Source organism: Triturus cristatus, chromosome 11, assembly GCF_964204655.1.
Source record: "Triturus cristatus chromosome 11, aTriCri1.1, whole genome shotgun sequence".
Classification (NCBI taxonomy): Eukaryota; Metazoa; Chordata; class Amphibia; order Caudata; family Salamandridae; genus Triturus; species Triturus cristatus.
In genome coordinates this window covers 280,388,087-280,403,853 of record NC_140594.1, presented here as the reverse complement: position 1 = coordinate 280,403,853, position 15,767 = coordinate 280,388,087, and the positions used below count along the sequence as shown (strand labels likewise).

Genomic DNA, 15,767 nt, shown 5'->3' with positions numbered 1-15,767 from the left:
CAACAACCATTCTCACCCTAGCATGGTAGGAGGAACCACTAGCCACCTTCTGATATCATTGGGGATACACTGAGAGCTTCACTGTCAAACTTCAGAAAATGCAGTGCTGTTGGCACAGCTTTTCAAAGATATGTATGAATTTTTGTCCCCACAGCGTTCTTAACAGAGTACGAGAAAAGGCTATGTTATGAGTGTTTCAGGCGCTGTATGAGAAATAACACAAAGAGGAAAAACTGTTTGTATTAGATAAGCAGATATGTACATTATTTTATATGCTAAATTCACATTTGAAGTTTGCTTAGTGAAATCATGTTCCACAGAATACACTCAGAGTCCAGCTCCAAATTGTAAACATTGATTAGGTTAACTGATTAGAAAAATATCACAATTGCTTTTAGGGGATTTTTTTTTTTTTAAAGAAACAAACTCTTTGCTCTTTATATGGTGAGTTATTTGGCAGTGTTCTGCTGGAAAGTACATCAATTGATCTTTTACTTTAAAGAGGATTTGAAAAATATCTAGCACTAAAAAAAACACCACTTGGGGCTATATAAATGCAGGTAACAAAGGGAAGGAACCTAAAAGATGGAATGTTTTGATGCAGTGATATGGGTTTTAAAGATGGTGTACCCCATTATGAAACACTCACTTAAGAGCACATGAGTTCATATTAAACTAACCACCAAATTCTGAAGCCCCAGAAAAAACTAATGTATTCTGAGCCTTCGCATATAATGTATTCATGTGCTCTGGCACCGAGTGCCCTACCTCCGTCATTAGGAAGACTTCGTCCATGTACTTGCTATCGATACTCTTCAGCTTCTCCATCGTTTCATACTGTCCTTGGCAAGACTTCAGCTTCTCAGATGAGCCTAGCATGCTCTTCAACAGCACCAATCCAACCCGGAAAATAATCTTCACACCTGAAAAATAGCAGTAAATTGTGAGGGCAATGAAAATAACAGTCAGTCTTTGAAGTGGGTGTGATGCATTGATGTGTCCAACATGCTTGATAACAGTTAGGGGCAACTACATAATTTGCCTCATCTCAATGGTAAAGACCTAGAAAAAGCAACGAGTGAGATTCTGCCAGATGATATGGATGACAATTAAAGAGGGTTCATTGCTACAAATGTAAGGAAATTAATCTTTCAGTGTTCAATGCTCCTTACAAATTGCATAGAAATTAGCGTTTGGGCATAGAGGTCACTCTGTCAACCATATAAGCTAGATTTGAGAACCAGCCAAGCAGCATGTGGTTAGAGAAGCTCAGCTCACTCCACATAACCTACTATAAAAGATGTGTGGGGAAAGACCAGGTTCGCTGCATGCAACCCACAAAGCAGATCTTAAGAAATCATCCCATATCATTTCAAACCAAACACTTAGTGTGTGAGAGAAAGATCCTCAATTAATAACCAGTAGAAATAAAAAGTGATGCTGACAAAACAAAAGGCAATAGGGAATATTGTCACTCCACCATCAGATTAAATACTAGATGTTTGCAACATGTCTGATTACTCCAATCAATAAGCTGGGCAAATTTAGAGCTTCCAAAGGCATAAAGTTCAGCCATAGCAAACTTCCCCAGCAACTCTTGGAATTACAAATGTGTGCATCTGACAAGTAGGGTGGGAGGGAATAGATGGAAACGTAGAAAATCTGGAGGTCAAACTTGCATCAGTAGAGCACCTGCTCAGCAAGGAAACCAAGGGAAATAAGTTTGCAACAGGAGCTAGAGACTTGACAATGGACACTCAGACGTTTCCATCAACTAATAGTTCAGTATACATCAGGAGATAGCTGGAGAATCGACGTGGAGCCCAGAATGGTAGCGTTGTTGTGTTCAGTGGAGGCAAAACCTAAACCTAGTAGATGGCTCATGTACTAAGTGAAATGACAAAAGGCAATTACAGAAATTCAATTATGGTACGATTAGCCGCCAGATGCCTTAAGGACGTTACCTGACTTTTAAGTTTGAGACAAGAAAGCATGGTAAATGTAACTTGGGGCACTTATAGCAGGATTCATATGAATTCATCCTACTGTGACCAATATTTGATAAGCATGCCAGGTCTGTACACAGTGTAGCTGCAATCCTCTCTTGAATCACCATCATCATCAATGGAACAGGCACCAGAGAATGCAGTAAATTACAATCCCCATGCCACCCCCTTCTTCCAAAAGTGGGAGTCACAGACCCATACCTTCACAGAAGAACATGTCCCAAACGCGTAGCACAGAGCTCCAAGGCAGAGTGCGGGAGAATGCACACATGAACCACTCTGTCATGTACAGGATGGGATCCACCTTCTGTTTGTTCAAATGCTTGTATGCCACAGGAGAGACACGCCGCAACAAGGAAAAAAGGATCTTACCATCCAGCTGTATCGCCTCCTGCAGAAGGGTGGAACAGAAGAATAGACACCCAAGGTCAGCAGGATGTTCAAAGTTAAATTTCATTATAGCAAATCAATCTAAAGACCAGAGTAATTTGGACAGGAACACATTATCGACTTCTACATGTGGCTGGAGTAAAAAACACTCTGCCAATAAGTGGGGTTTGTGTTGTGAGAGGGAACTAGAAACATTACATCATACACGTGGGAGAGCAAAATAAAATATGCTTCAAATACTTTTTTGCTCGATATTGTGTTCAGTAAAATAATCTACCGTGGGATTGTGAAAAGACATTAAAACAGGGGCACTTAATAAAAGGTCTCCAACAGTAGTTGGGGTTAGTTGAAGAAGGCGCACTTTGAGCTTCAAGGTGATCAAGTGCAAAGAAAGCATTGCTAAAAATCAGTATATGAACTACTAGATAGGCAGATGATGCACAGCTGGCTGCAAAGGACAATGCACTAGTAAAGTCTGGCAGGAAGACTGTATTGGTTAAAAGGTTCTGTCCCATGTTGGAGAGAATTACCATTACAGTGGACATCTGTGGTTTCCTTTAGGCAGACATATCAAAGCTTGTTATGGTAGGATTCAATGTTTTCCACCACTTACCAGTTTCTCACTGTAGTACCCTGGGAGGTATTTCTCGCATATCTGCACCAGGCACCAGAATGCTTGCTATATCATGAAAACAAGGCAGAAATGCATTATTTTCAAATAAAATATGCAAAAAGAAAGCAAATAAAGAAACAGATGGCATATTACACTGAAGTGAGAGTAAAGACTGGAAAAACTGTAGAGAAGCTGTTGTCAGTGGGAAAATTGAGGGTGAAGTTGGTGGGAAAGGCAGACTAAATTGGAGGGGGGTGAAGAGGGAATAAGAGAAAATCATTAAACAGAAGGAAATAATTCCAGGAGGAGAAATAGGGCACATGACAAATAAAAGGGAAATGGAAGATGGCTTGACATTATAGATACGATGGGAAGAAGAAAAACATCAGACAGAAGGTAGGACAGCAAGTCAGTCCAGATGAAGACTGATGGATGAGGAGACTAAAGAGAAAAAGAATAAGTGAGAAGATTGGGAGAAAATTATTATAGCCATGCATTCGAGGAGAGGACCAGAATCTTTCGCCTACATCTTCAAAAGCACACCAGACTGACCCCACTTCATCTTAGCCTTCTGAAGGAGAAAGTCTACCAATCTTACCAATTTTGTTTTCCTCTTGATCCTGAACCCATCAGCTGCTGCTGAGATGTCATGACTGCACACAGGCATAATAATAACTTGATAATGACTGTGTGATCCTAAAGCTCCAAAGCCCCTTGTTGATTTAGAACAGGAGTTAGCTGATGGCTCTCAACTAAGGAACAATTAGCCCTGGGTTGTGTTCTGCTTATAGGAGCCCAATAAAAGAGATTAACTGCTTCTTGAAAGATTTTTTCATCTTGTAAGGTACCAAACTCTGCCAGCACTAAAGGATTTTTGCATTTCTTTTAGCTTTGATCATAGGTTTTAACACAGCAGTTTTTAGTGTAGATGTCAGTCTCCTCAGCTCAAAATTGATCACCTTTCTTCACAGCGGATGCTGCAGTCTTTTTACTTCATTGTGACACAGCGGATATTTTTACAGAATGGTTTCAGAGTGGTACAGAATTCTTCGTTTACATGTAGACTGATGGCATTGGATATTTTTTCACGAATTTACTGGTTTTGTGTCATGACAGCCTATTTTTATGGGGCATTGTAGGCTTCCGTTTTTTTGGGACATTTACAATGAAAATGGGAAAAGTCTCAGGTGGGTTTATAAACTGGGAGTCCTGGAATCCATTTTTGAATTCTGTTGAGCCTGTGCAGGCTGTCCCTCTTCAACATATGATGAATCATAATAGATTCCAAAACCCAAGTCCTAAGGAACAAGTGCTGTGAGTAGAAGCTACTGGTACAAGGACCCAACACAAGGCTTCTACTGCCTTTCCTTATATACTTTTCAGAGGATTCAGCTAGAAAGCAGATCAAGCCTGTCAGTGTTGTAGACTGAGAAGCCACTAATGAGACACAGAGTGCAAGTATGTAAGTAATTTATTGTACAGTTAATTAAAACTCACAATCTAAAACCACTGGGGCGTTAAAAGTACATAAAACAATCCTTGTCTTAATTTATACTTTAACATTTAAAATACAGTCTCCCAAAACTGAGTTTGTTGCTGTTATGCTATAGGTAGAGGTCATATCAAGTCTCGTTTTTATTGTCTATTCAGTCCTTTTGAGGTGGGTAAAAGCAGGGACAAAGTGCTTGTACTTCAGAGTGCCTATTCAAACTTTTTAAAGTGGGTAAAGGCATGGATAAAGTGCTTGTGCTTAAAGTTGCAAACATGGGATGGACGATACAGGCCCACATGTAGGTTGGCTGTTAAAGTGCTCAGTAAAAGTAGTCTAGCTGCTTGCTATTCTGCTGTCGCCTGTGGCTGGAGCTTGAGTCTTTCAGTCACAATATCAAGGTACTTTGTAAGTCGGCAGTTTAGCTGGATCTATTCTGGGTTAAAGCACAAGTTACTTACCTTCGGTAACAATAGATCTGCAAGAAACATTAGTAGTGATAGATTCCTTACCTTAGAATTACACCCAGGCGTCAGACTGGATCCGGAAAGTTTTCGTCAGCAGTACCCCTGCGCGTCGGTAGGTGGAGTCTTAAGGCTCCACATCCGTCGTTGGCGTCGTGGTCGCAGAGATGACGTCGCGGCAGCTACTTAGACGCCGCCCTCACGCGCTGACATCAGTTCTGTACACGACTTTCCGCGCCAGGAACGCAGACCCATGCAAGAAACTGACCACTGGTGCCTTGAAACTAGGGCCCTAAAAGGGATGACAACCCTAGAAATCAGGTCGCAGAACGGGGAGGATGGGTGGGGCAATAAGGAATCTATCACTACTAATATTTCTTACAGATATATCGTTACCGAAGGTAAGTAACTTGTGCATCTGAAAGAAACACGTAATGATAGATTCCTTACCTTAGAATAGATACCCCAGCAATACCAACCCCGGTGGTGGGTCTGCGAACCAAGATCACACCAGAAAATCCTGGAGAACAGAACGGCCAAAGAAGCCGTCTCTCCGGACTTGACTGTCCAGGCAGTAATGCTTGGTAAATGTGTGCAGCGAGGCCCACGTAGCTGCCTGACAGATGTCATGCAAGGGAACTCCCCGTCCCAAAGCAGTAGTGGCTGCCATCGCCCTGGTAGAACGGGCGCGCAGCCCCACCGGTAGCTCCTTTTTAGCCAAAGAATAACAAGCCTTTCTGCATAGAACAACCCACCGAGAGATGGTCCGCTTGTGCACGGCCCGACCTTTCTTGGCGCCCACGTAGCCAACAAAGAGCTAGTCATCTACCCGGAACTGTTGTGTGCGGTTCAGGTAGAATGAGTGCACGTTTTGGGTCCAGACAGTGGAGCCTCTCCCTCTTTTGAGGGATGTGGAGGCGGAAAGAAGGTGGGCAAAGTGATGGTCTGCCCGATGTGAAAGGCAGTGACACAACCTTTGGCAAAAAAGATGGACGAGTCCTTAGAACCACTTTGTCCGGATGGACAGAGAGAAAAGGAGGTTTAGATGAAAGAGCCTGGGGCTCACTCACTCTTCTGGCAGAGGTGATAACCACCAGGAAATCAGACTTTAAAGTGAGAAGATGAAGAGGACAGTTGTGAAGTGGTTCAAAGGGAGCACACATCAGAAATGTCAGAACCAGGTTCAAGTCCCACTGAGGCATTATGAAAGGAACAGGAGGGAAAAGATGAGTAATGCCTTTTAAGAATCTTTTTACAACAGGGGACTTGAAAAGGGAAGACTGATCTGGAAGCCGTTAAAAGGCTGAAATGGCCGAGAGATAGCCCTTGATGGTGCCCAGAGCAGAGCCCTGCTGGGCCAAAGAAAGGAGGAATAGAAGAACCTCTGAAAGAGGGGCAGAAAGGGGATCGACAGCCTTTGCCGTGAACCATGCCACAAACGTATTCCACCTGCAAGCGTATACAGTCTTAGTGGAGGGACGCCTGGCTGCCAAGATTACATCACAAACTTGGGGAAGCAGGTCAAAAGACGTCAACTGCCGCCGCTCAATCTCCACACAAGGAGGTGGAGGCTGGACAGGTTCGGGTGGAGGACCGTCCCCTGTTGCTGCGACAGAAGATCCTCCCGAAGAGGCAGTCGGATCGGGGATCGATAGCAATGCTGAGTAGCTCGGGATACCATACTCTTCAAGCCCAGACCGGAGCCACAAGAATTACTTGGGCCCGGTCGTTCTTGAGCTTCCTCAGCACTCTGGGTAGAAGTGGTATAGGCGGAAAGGAGAATAGTAGATCACAACTCCACTCGCGACGAAAGGCGTCGCCTAGCGAGTGCCACTTTGGAAATTCCAACACGCAGAACTGATGAAATTGCGCGTTCTCTTCGGTGGCGAATACATCTAACCAAGGCTCTCCCCACTGCTGAAACAGACCTTGCGCCACGTCCGAGTTCAGACGCCATTCGTGATCCATCGTGCCCCTGCGGCTGAATTCGTCCACCCTGGCGTTTAAAAAACCTGCCAGGTGTTGTACCACCATGGAAATGCCCTGATGTTCCAGCCATGTCCAGAGGCGCAGAGCTTCTTGACATAGGGTCCACGACCCCACTCCGCCCTGTTTGTTGCAGTACCACATAGCGATGGTGTTGTCTGAACACCTGCACTACTCTTCCCTTGACAGAGGGAAGGAATGCCTTCAGTGCAAGTCGGATAGCTCAAAGCTCCAGAAGGTTGATTTGGAGCCGGGACTCCGCCGGAGACCAGATTCCTCTGACCTCCGCCTCGACAAGTGTGTCCGCCCCATCCCAGAAGGGAAGCGTCCGTCACAACTGAATGTTCCGGTTGGGGAAGGGAGAGGGATCTCCCATTGACCCAATCGCGATTCGTGAGCCACCACTGCAATTGTCGTGCAGTGCCCTCCGAGATGTGGACATGATCAGACAGGTTGCCCTGATGCTGTGCCCACTGGAACTTCACTGCAGAGCCCGCATATGCCATCTGGCATGATCAACTAACAGGATGCAGGAGGCGTTCAGGCCCAGTAGCCGGAGGGTCATCCTGACCGAAACCCGGAAAAGAGTCTGAAAGATCGGAATCATAGCCTGAATATCCCGGACTCGCTGCTCGGGAGGATAAAGCAGAAACTGCGCCGAGTCCAGAACTGCTCCGATGAAGAGGAGCTTCTGAGAGGGAATTAGGTGCGACTTCGGCACTTTGATGGAGAACCCCAGCAAATGCAGGAGGTTGGCCGTAGTCTGGAGGTGGGAGACGACTGCCTGGGGCGAGCTCGCCTTCAACAACCAGTCGAGATAGGGGAAGACTGGAACCCCTGATCTGCGCAGACTACCTGCGACCACCGCTATCACTCTCGTGAACACCCGAGGGGCACTGGAGAGGCCAAAAGGGAGCACGGTGAACTGAAAGTGCTCGTGGCCGACCGTGAACCGCAGGTAACGCCGGTGGGCCGGCAGGACGGGGATATGAAAATAAGCGTCCTGCAAGTCTTGCAGGTCGAGGGCAGACAAGACCTGAGCAAGAGTGAGCATCTTGAACTTCTCCTTTTGGAGGAAGCGATTGACGTTCCGAAGGTCTAAGATAGGACACAGACCCTTGTCCTTCTTGGGGACCAGGAAGTAGTGGGAATAACAACCACAACCTACTTCTGGCCCAGGAACGCGCTCGAAGGCCGCCTTGGCCAAGAGGGCCGTGACTTCCTGCTGAAGAAGCGCAAGATGGTCCCCCGACATTCGGTGATACTGAGGTGGCATGGCTGGAGGGGAAGTCTCAAAAGGGAGGGAGTACCCTCTTCAGACAATTTGCAGCACCCACTTGTCCGATGTGATGTTGCGCTAGTGGGGGAGATGATGGTGAATTCCACCACCCACTGGCGTTTAATGGGCCTGAAAGGTCGGACTAGGAAGGCTTTGCAGTTGATGCTGCGGGGGTGGAGGTGGACTGACCTGTCCGCTAGCCCCATGAACCGCCTCGACGGTTCCCACGTCCACGGCCGCGCTGAGAATGTTGCTGCGCAGGCCAGTGGCTCTGGAACGAACGTGTTGGGGCACCCCTTTCGTGGCCACGAAAGGAGCGAAAAGAGGAAGGCAGAGGAGGGCGAGTGGCCGACAGGCACAAGGACTTGGCCGTAGCCCGTGAGTCCTTAAAACGCTCCAATGCACTATCCGCTTTGTCAAAAAGGCGAATGCCATCAAAGGGCATGTCCATCAAAGTTTTCTGGACGTCCCCTGAGAAACCAGTTGTCCTCAGCCAGGCGTGGCGTCAAAGCGCCACCATCGTGGAAATCGCCCTGCCCAGCAAGTCGGCGGTATCAAGCCCACAACGAATAGTGAACTTTGCGGAGTCTCTCCCAGCTGCTATAGCTTGGGAGAGTAATGTCCGTGCCTCTTCCGGACAGTTGGGCAGCACCTGCGCAACCGTATCCCACACGGAGTGGGAATAACGGCACAAGAGGCATGCAGTGTTCACCGATATGCAGCCCTAAGCTGGCAGATGAAAACAGCTTCTTGCCAAGCTGCTCCAGCTTCTTGGATTCCCTATCCGGAGGTGCGGAAGGGAAGGCGCTCTGGGAAGCAGAGGCTTGGACAACCAAGCTCTCGGGAGTGGGTTGTTGGGAGAGAAAGAGGGGGGTCGCCCGGAGCCTGGCGATGGAGTCAGGCCTCGTTCCTGTCCACAGGAGCCCCTGTGTTGGGCCTGAACCAAGTGCCCAAAAGAACGTCAGAAAGAGCGTCATTAAAAGGCAGCAAGGGCTCCGAAGAGGTTGCCACCGGCTGAAGCACTTCTGTCAGGATGGTAGTCCTGACGGCCACTGTAGGGAGTTCGAGGTGGAGGGCCTCGGCTGCCCTACGCAACACCACTGCGTAACTGGCTCCCACCACCGTAGCCACTGAGTTTTTCTGGTCTTTTTTTGGTAAAATGCCAAAGCACAACTTTAAAAAATGTTCTTTTGTCTTCTGTTTAACTCCTATTTTCTAATAAGCTTGTGGCATAAGAGTTTTATAATTAAGGCTCCCGGTTTTCCCTTTAAACGGATTTTTACATATAAACATGGACGGAAAACGTTTTGGTTTTTGCCTGTATTTATATATAAAAATTGGAAAATACCTACAAAACAAATGCTCCTCCTGCCTCTGTGCTCCTCTGAAAATCCGAGACAGCGGTGCACAGGGGCGGCCAAAAGAAAGGGGAAACTGCTGCCCTGAAACTGCTCCACAGACGGGGGAACTGGGAGCGCTGTCTGCAGAAACACTCCAGCACCCCTCACAGCGGTAGTTCACGCAAGATAATTGTTGGAGCAGTGCAAGCAGTTGATGTCCATTAAGAGGTGTGAAAACACCCCAGGACACCGGCTACAACTCCAGCAACCTTTTGTTTTTAGTTGTATAGGAGGGTGAAGGAGGCAAAACTAAATACAGATCCTCCACGCATGAACTTGAAACCCACACAGTGTAAGAGTCTCCATCTCACCTTGTGTTCACAGTGTGATATCAGCTGTTTAGTAGATGGCTGTACGGTGCCAATATACTGAACCACACCAGGGCAAATGCGAGTCGGCAGGTCTGGCAATAAGAAATACCAAAATCTTTGGTGAAATTATTTGAGCAAAAATAGTGGGTAAGGGACAGTGACACGGCAATTTACAACCAATTTATCCCAAAAATGCTCATCAAGGTCCAATGGCCTGACGTATCCCATATTTGATATATAAACATATATCAACGTATAGATGATTCCACATACACCTCACACCATGAACTCAATTCTCCTTGGTGCATAATATAGTTATCATATGCGTTAGCTCCTCTGCCTTAACTGAAGCAGGCAAAGTCTACAACTGCCAGAATGCAGTGATCTGTTTGATGTAAATATCAACCCAACGGCTGGATAACTAGTGTTCTGCGTACACAGGGCTTTCTGGAAACCCTAGATCTGAATAAAGAAAAAGGTAAAAAAGCAAATACCGACTCTGACTCAAGATCCACGCACCTCGTGTAGCACTGATCACCCGAAGAACATATATGAAGCATAAGGAACTGTCTCCCTGAGCCCTCCTACTTCCCTTCTCCTCTGGCATCATGGATTACATTGGCCCGTCTGTTCTATCTTCTAAGTATTAACACTAAGAATGATCTGATATTCTTCGAGCAGACACTCTCTGTGATGGCTGATTAAATGTGAGTTAAATAGGTAGTAATGCGTTGACATTTTGCAATACAGATGCGCAAATGAGATCTTATCAAAATCACTAATTCACGCATCTTTTCTTAGAGGACAGGGACGAAATTTGCTCCCAATATGTAAAGTGCACTTAGCATAGGCTCCCATTTAAAACACACAGCTATAACAACATAGTGCAAGCGTGCATGTCAATTTAAATAAATGTAGAAAAATACTAGCTTTAGCGGGGTTTTTTTGCGTCAAAAATAAATGTGGATGGGGGGCGTGGCTAGCAGCCAAGCAAGATGGCCGCAGCCTGAAGGAGCTCCGAGGGTGAGGCCGACTCCCCTGCCATCCGTGCACTTATCCGTTCAGTCACCTGTCCCTAATTGCGCTAGGCTGGCAGCCTACACGAAGCGGCGCCGTCTGAGCCGACTCTGGGGCTCCTACGTGGTCGGGGGCTTGCTCGGCGTCGACCCGTCATTTGCGGCCTGCGCCGCCGGCCGCGACCGGGGCCTCGATTTGGCTGGAGGCCGGACGCGGTGCGGGGGAGCCTGGGACTGAGGCAGCTCCCGGAGACGACCGGATCGGAGCGTCGTGCTGGAAGAGGCGGCGCTGCAGCAGACGGGGCTCGTCCACGCCCTGAGGCCAGGTGGGAGTGCCCCGCACTGGGAGCATCGTGAGGCAGCCCCTGCAGGGGGAATGCCACCGGCGTGATCCGGGAGAAGGGAGCTCGCCCTGCTAAGCTGTGTCCGGCGCTGTGGTCCCCGGCGGTGGAGCCCCATCGCCTGGTGCGCAACTGCCCTCGCGTGGCCCTGTGCAAAGCGCTGCGCAAGTGGGGGCCTGGAGAGGAAAGGTGAGGAGTGGCGGTGCTCACACCTACTGCACCCAACGTTATTCATGTGTGCCGGTGGCCGTCCGGTCCTCCCGGGCTGAGGTGCTGCCAGCTGGGGGCTTGATTGCCGTTTCCGATCAGTGTGGTGGCCTTGCCCCCCGGCCTGCTTGGTGAAGAGCGGAGACGACCCGCAACGGCGCTCACCGGCCCCAGGATGTCGGGGAAGGGGAATTGCACGCACCAGCAGGGTAAGCTGGACAAGTTTGCCTACACTAAAGACGCTGCCGCGGGGGCCGAGAGGAATGAGAGGGCGGATAAGGCAGATGTGGAGGCTGGAGCGCCTAAAGTGACGCTGGAGGACATAATGGTAGCTCTCACCAAAGTGCAGACCACGGTGGGGTCCAGCTCCACGGATGTGTCCCTACTCAGGGCGGACCTCCAAAAAATGTCGACCAGGGTAACGGACGTGGAACAAGCCACCACCGCTTTAACGAAAGACACTACTCTTCTGCTCCAAAGGGTGTCCCAGTTGGAGGCCGAAACCAAGAAAATGGCGGCAAAGATGGACGATCAGGAAGGGCGCTCCCGGCGCAACAACGTACGAATCACGGGTATTCCCGAAAGTGAAGGGAAATCCGCCATGGACCTGTACGTAGAAGATTTGATAAAAACCAGACTGCAGCCTCGGGGTCTCTCGTCGTTCTTCTCGGTGGAGCGCGCCCACAGAGTGCCTGGGGGTAAGCCCAAGGTTGGGGCGCCCCCCCGACCGGTACTGGCCCGCATATTCAATTTTCGCGACAGGGATGTCATCCTCCAGACGGCCCGGGTGGCGCCGCCGCTGCGGCTTCAGAACTCGACGGTGTCGTTCTTCCCGGACTTCACGGCGACGGTGGCGGCGCGGCGGAGAAGCTTCCTGGAAGTCAAGAGGGCGCTGCGAGCCCGCGAGCTGCCCTACTTCATGATCTTTCCAGTGCGCCTGCGGGTGGTGGCGGAGGGTAAGACCCTGTTTTTCGAGACGCCGGAGGAGGCGCGCGACTGGCTCGAGGGCTGGCGGCAGGCGGGCGGCACTGGGAGATCGGACAGGCGGAGGCGGCGCACGGAGGGGACGGAGGACGCCGTCGACCTGGATCCGGGAGAGGAGGAATCGGACCGGCCCTAGGCTGCAGCGGGGCTCCGCGCTGGATGTTCTTTGCTGTTTTTCAAAGGTGCCGAGAACTGGATGACTTATGGGAATAGACGGTGCCTGCTCAGCTATACTTCAAGGGGTGGACAGTTGGACTTTGGCAAAGGGGAAGTATTTGGCCTTCCTCGGACTGCCCGCTCCACTACACGCAAGTACTGTTTTGGGACTTGGGTTTTGAGCACTCTGCTGAGTTGGGGTGGCGGGCAGTTTGGAGTCCGTATGGCAGGGAGGCAGGGAGGGGGTGGGGGGGTAAGGGATTGTTCGTAGGTTTTGTTCCACAGTTTTTGTTTACAATGCCACATCTGTTTCAACACACAGTACACGCACCATGCACTGCAGGCACGGCCTGTGCCGATCCGTTCATAGCGTCAGCTCTGCGCTACTCCAACTGTGGGGATGGCTGACACAGCGCTAGGGCAGCCCACTGGGGTCCCCCTCACTCCGGCACAGCCTCTCTCCCTACTTACGTGGAACGTGCGCGGCTTAGGCGACAAGATTAAGAGGGGTTTGGTCCTCCAGAGTCTCAAGAGATGCTCCCCTGCGGTGGTCCTGTTGCAGGAGACCCACCTAGTGGGCACTGCTAGTAAAGCGATGGATAGGTGGGGGTACAAAATGGTGATACACTCTGAATTCTCCTCCGGTTCCCGCGGGGTGGGTATAATGGTAAGAAAACAGTCCCCATTAATCATACACCACACTCGGGCTAGTGGGTCGGGGAGGTTTGCAGCGTTGCATGCCCAATGGGAAGGGCGCCCCCTGAATATTGTTACAGTTTACATTCCTCCTGCCCTGCATGCTGCGGCACTTCCTGCGCTGAGCAGGTTCTTGCTTGATCTGCCGGAGGGGGAGCTCATTGTAGGCGGCGACTTCAACGCGGTAGTGGACGGTCTGCTTGACCGCCACCCGGAGCGGGCTGGTGGAGGGGGGACATCTCGCCTCGGGAGTTTCTTCGAGGCACTTGGGTTGACATATATGGAGGCTTCACCACCCAACACAACACCAGTACACGTATTATTCCGGGGTGCATAAGAGTTTGACCAGAATAGACTACTTCCTGGGTTCGCAGGGCAGTCTCCAGAATGTAGACAGGGTGGAAATCAGGCCCAGGGGCATATCGGATCACTCCCCGATACTACTACAATACACGCACTATCACCTGACTAGACGCCGTATTCCCTCCATCCACCCGGGTTGTCTCCAGGTTCCCGCCATCTGCAGCGCACTCGGGAAGGCTACGAGTCTCTATTTCCAAGAAAACACCTCCTCTGTAGACTCTCCGGCTGTCCTCTGGAGGCGTACAAAACAGTCCTGAGAGGACACGCGATCGCCTCCATTGCGGCGCACAGGCGCGAGCAGCATCTTGAGCTGCAGTCGCTAGAATCAGATCTTACCGCGGCAGAGGCACGTCAAGCCGCACACCCGTCGCCTGCGACCTCCCGGGGATTGCAGGTGGCGCAGGTGAAATATAAGGAGCACCTTGCGGACTGTACCAGGCGACGGTTAGAGGCCACGCGACACAGAATCTACGATGTTGGGGACAAGACAGGGAAGCTGTTGGCATGGTTGGATAAAAGGGAGGGCGGTTCTAGGTGGATAGCGCAGCTTGGTTCCGGGGAGGATCAGGTAACGACTGACCCGCGTGACATAGTGAACACCCTGGCAGGTCACTTCTGTGCGGTCTACTCTTCCGCTTCCTCCATGTCAGAGGAGGAGGCGCTGACGTACGTTAAGGATCAGGATATGCCCAGATTGGCCCCTACTGCGATGACGGCCCTGGAAGCCGATCTTACAATAGAAGAAATACAGGCTGCGGTGGGAGCGCATCAGTTGGGTAAGGCGACAGGTCCAAATGGCATCCCGGTTGAGCTGTATAAGAGGCTGATGGGGACGCTTGCTCCTCACCTGCTCAATATGTTTTCCAACAGTTTGCGACGGGGCGAACTCCCGCCGGATCAGCGCACAGCCACTATAGTGGTCATCCCAAAGCCAGGTAAGCCGGCGGGCGAGTGTACTTCTTACCGCCCCATCTCGTTACTTAATGCAGAGGCCAAGATTCTGGCCAAGCTGCTGGCGACTAGGCTGACACCGCACCTATCCGACATTATACATCCGGATCAGTCTGGCTTTATGCCCGGCAGAAGTACGTCCCATAATCTGAGGCGTCTGCACGGCGTGCTGGCCCGGACGGGTCGGGTGGGAGAACCAGCGGTGCTTCTGTCTTTGGACGCGCAGATGGCGTTCGACATGGTCGAATGGCCCTTCCTGTTTTCAGTCCTTCGCCATCTGGGATTTGGGCCCAAATTCTGTGCCTGGATTCGACTCCTGTACACCAAGCCGGTGGCCCATGTTGCGGCCAACGGGCATATGTCCGACGATTTCCCCCTGTCCCAGGGCACGCGCCAGGGTTGCCCCCTGTTGCCATTACTGTTTGCCCTTGTGCTGGAACCTCTGGTGGCGTGGATACGCTGGGAACCCTCGATAAGGGGACTCAGGTGGTCGGATGGTTGGGAGGACAGGGTTTCTCTCTACGCGGATGACATCCTGTTATATTTGGCCTCCCCGCGGCGTTCCATCCTGACGCTACTCAATATATGCAGGGTCTTTGGCGAAGCGTCTGGGTACACGATAAATTGGTCCAAATCTGTCATGTACGTGCTGTGTGGCCCTCCACCGCAATTACCGGCGGATTGTCCCCTCAGGGTGGCGGAAGGATCATTTAAGTACTTGGGTATACACATCACTGCGGACCCGGTTGTATTCTATCAGAAGAATCTTCAGCCCCCATTGGATCGTCTTCGACAAAATGTCCGTCACGGGGGGACGCTGCCATTGACCCTACTGGGGAGGGCGGCGCTCTTTAAGATGATGGCCCTGCCTCGCTTCATCTACGTGCTGGAAAATACGCCGTACCACCGGCGTACTTCCGTTCAATTGCGGCGCAGGTGACTAGTCTTCTGTGGCACAACGGACCGGCGCGTATTGCACAGTCCAAACTCACCCGCGGCTGGTACGACGGGGGGATAGCGCTTCCCGACATCCAACTTTACTACTGGGCGACGCAGCTAAAGGTCATCAACTATTGGCTCCACACCCCACACTCAGATCCGGCGTTCAAGGCGGA

The 15,767-nt window shown here is 50.4% G+C and overlaps 1 protein-coding gene across 1 annotated transcript in view; it reads right to left on the bottom strand.

Moving 5' to 3' along the window:
* TBC1D10A (TBC1 domain family member 10A) overlaps positions 1-15,767 on the bottom strand; it is a 380,613-nt gene that overhangs the window by 54,451 nt on the left and 310,395 nt on the right. Inside the window, exons 6-8 of the mRNA XM_085635860.1 lie at positions 3,010-3,075; positions 2,208-2,397; positions 769-923 (exon numbers count right to left, since the gene is read on the bottom strand). Coding sequence (XP_085491986.1) covers positions 769-923; positions 2,208-2,397; positions 3,010-3,075 — 411 coding nt within the window. The remainder of the gene's footprint in view (positions 1-768; positions 924-2,207; positions 2,398-3,009; positions 3,076-15,767) is intronic.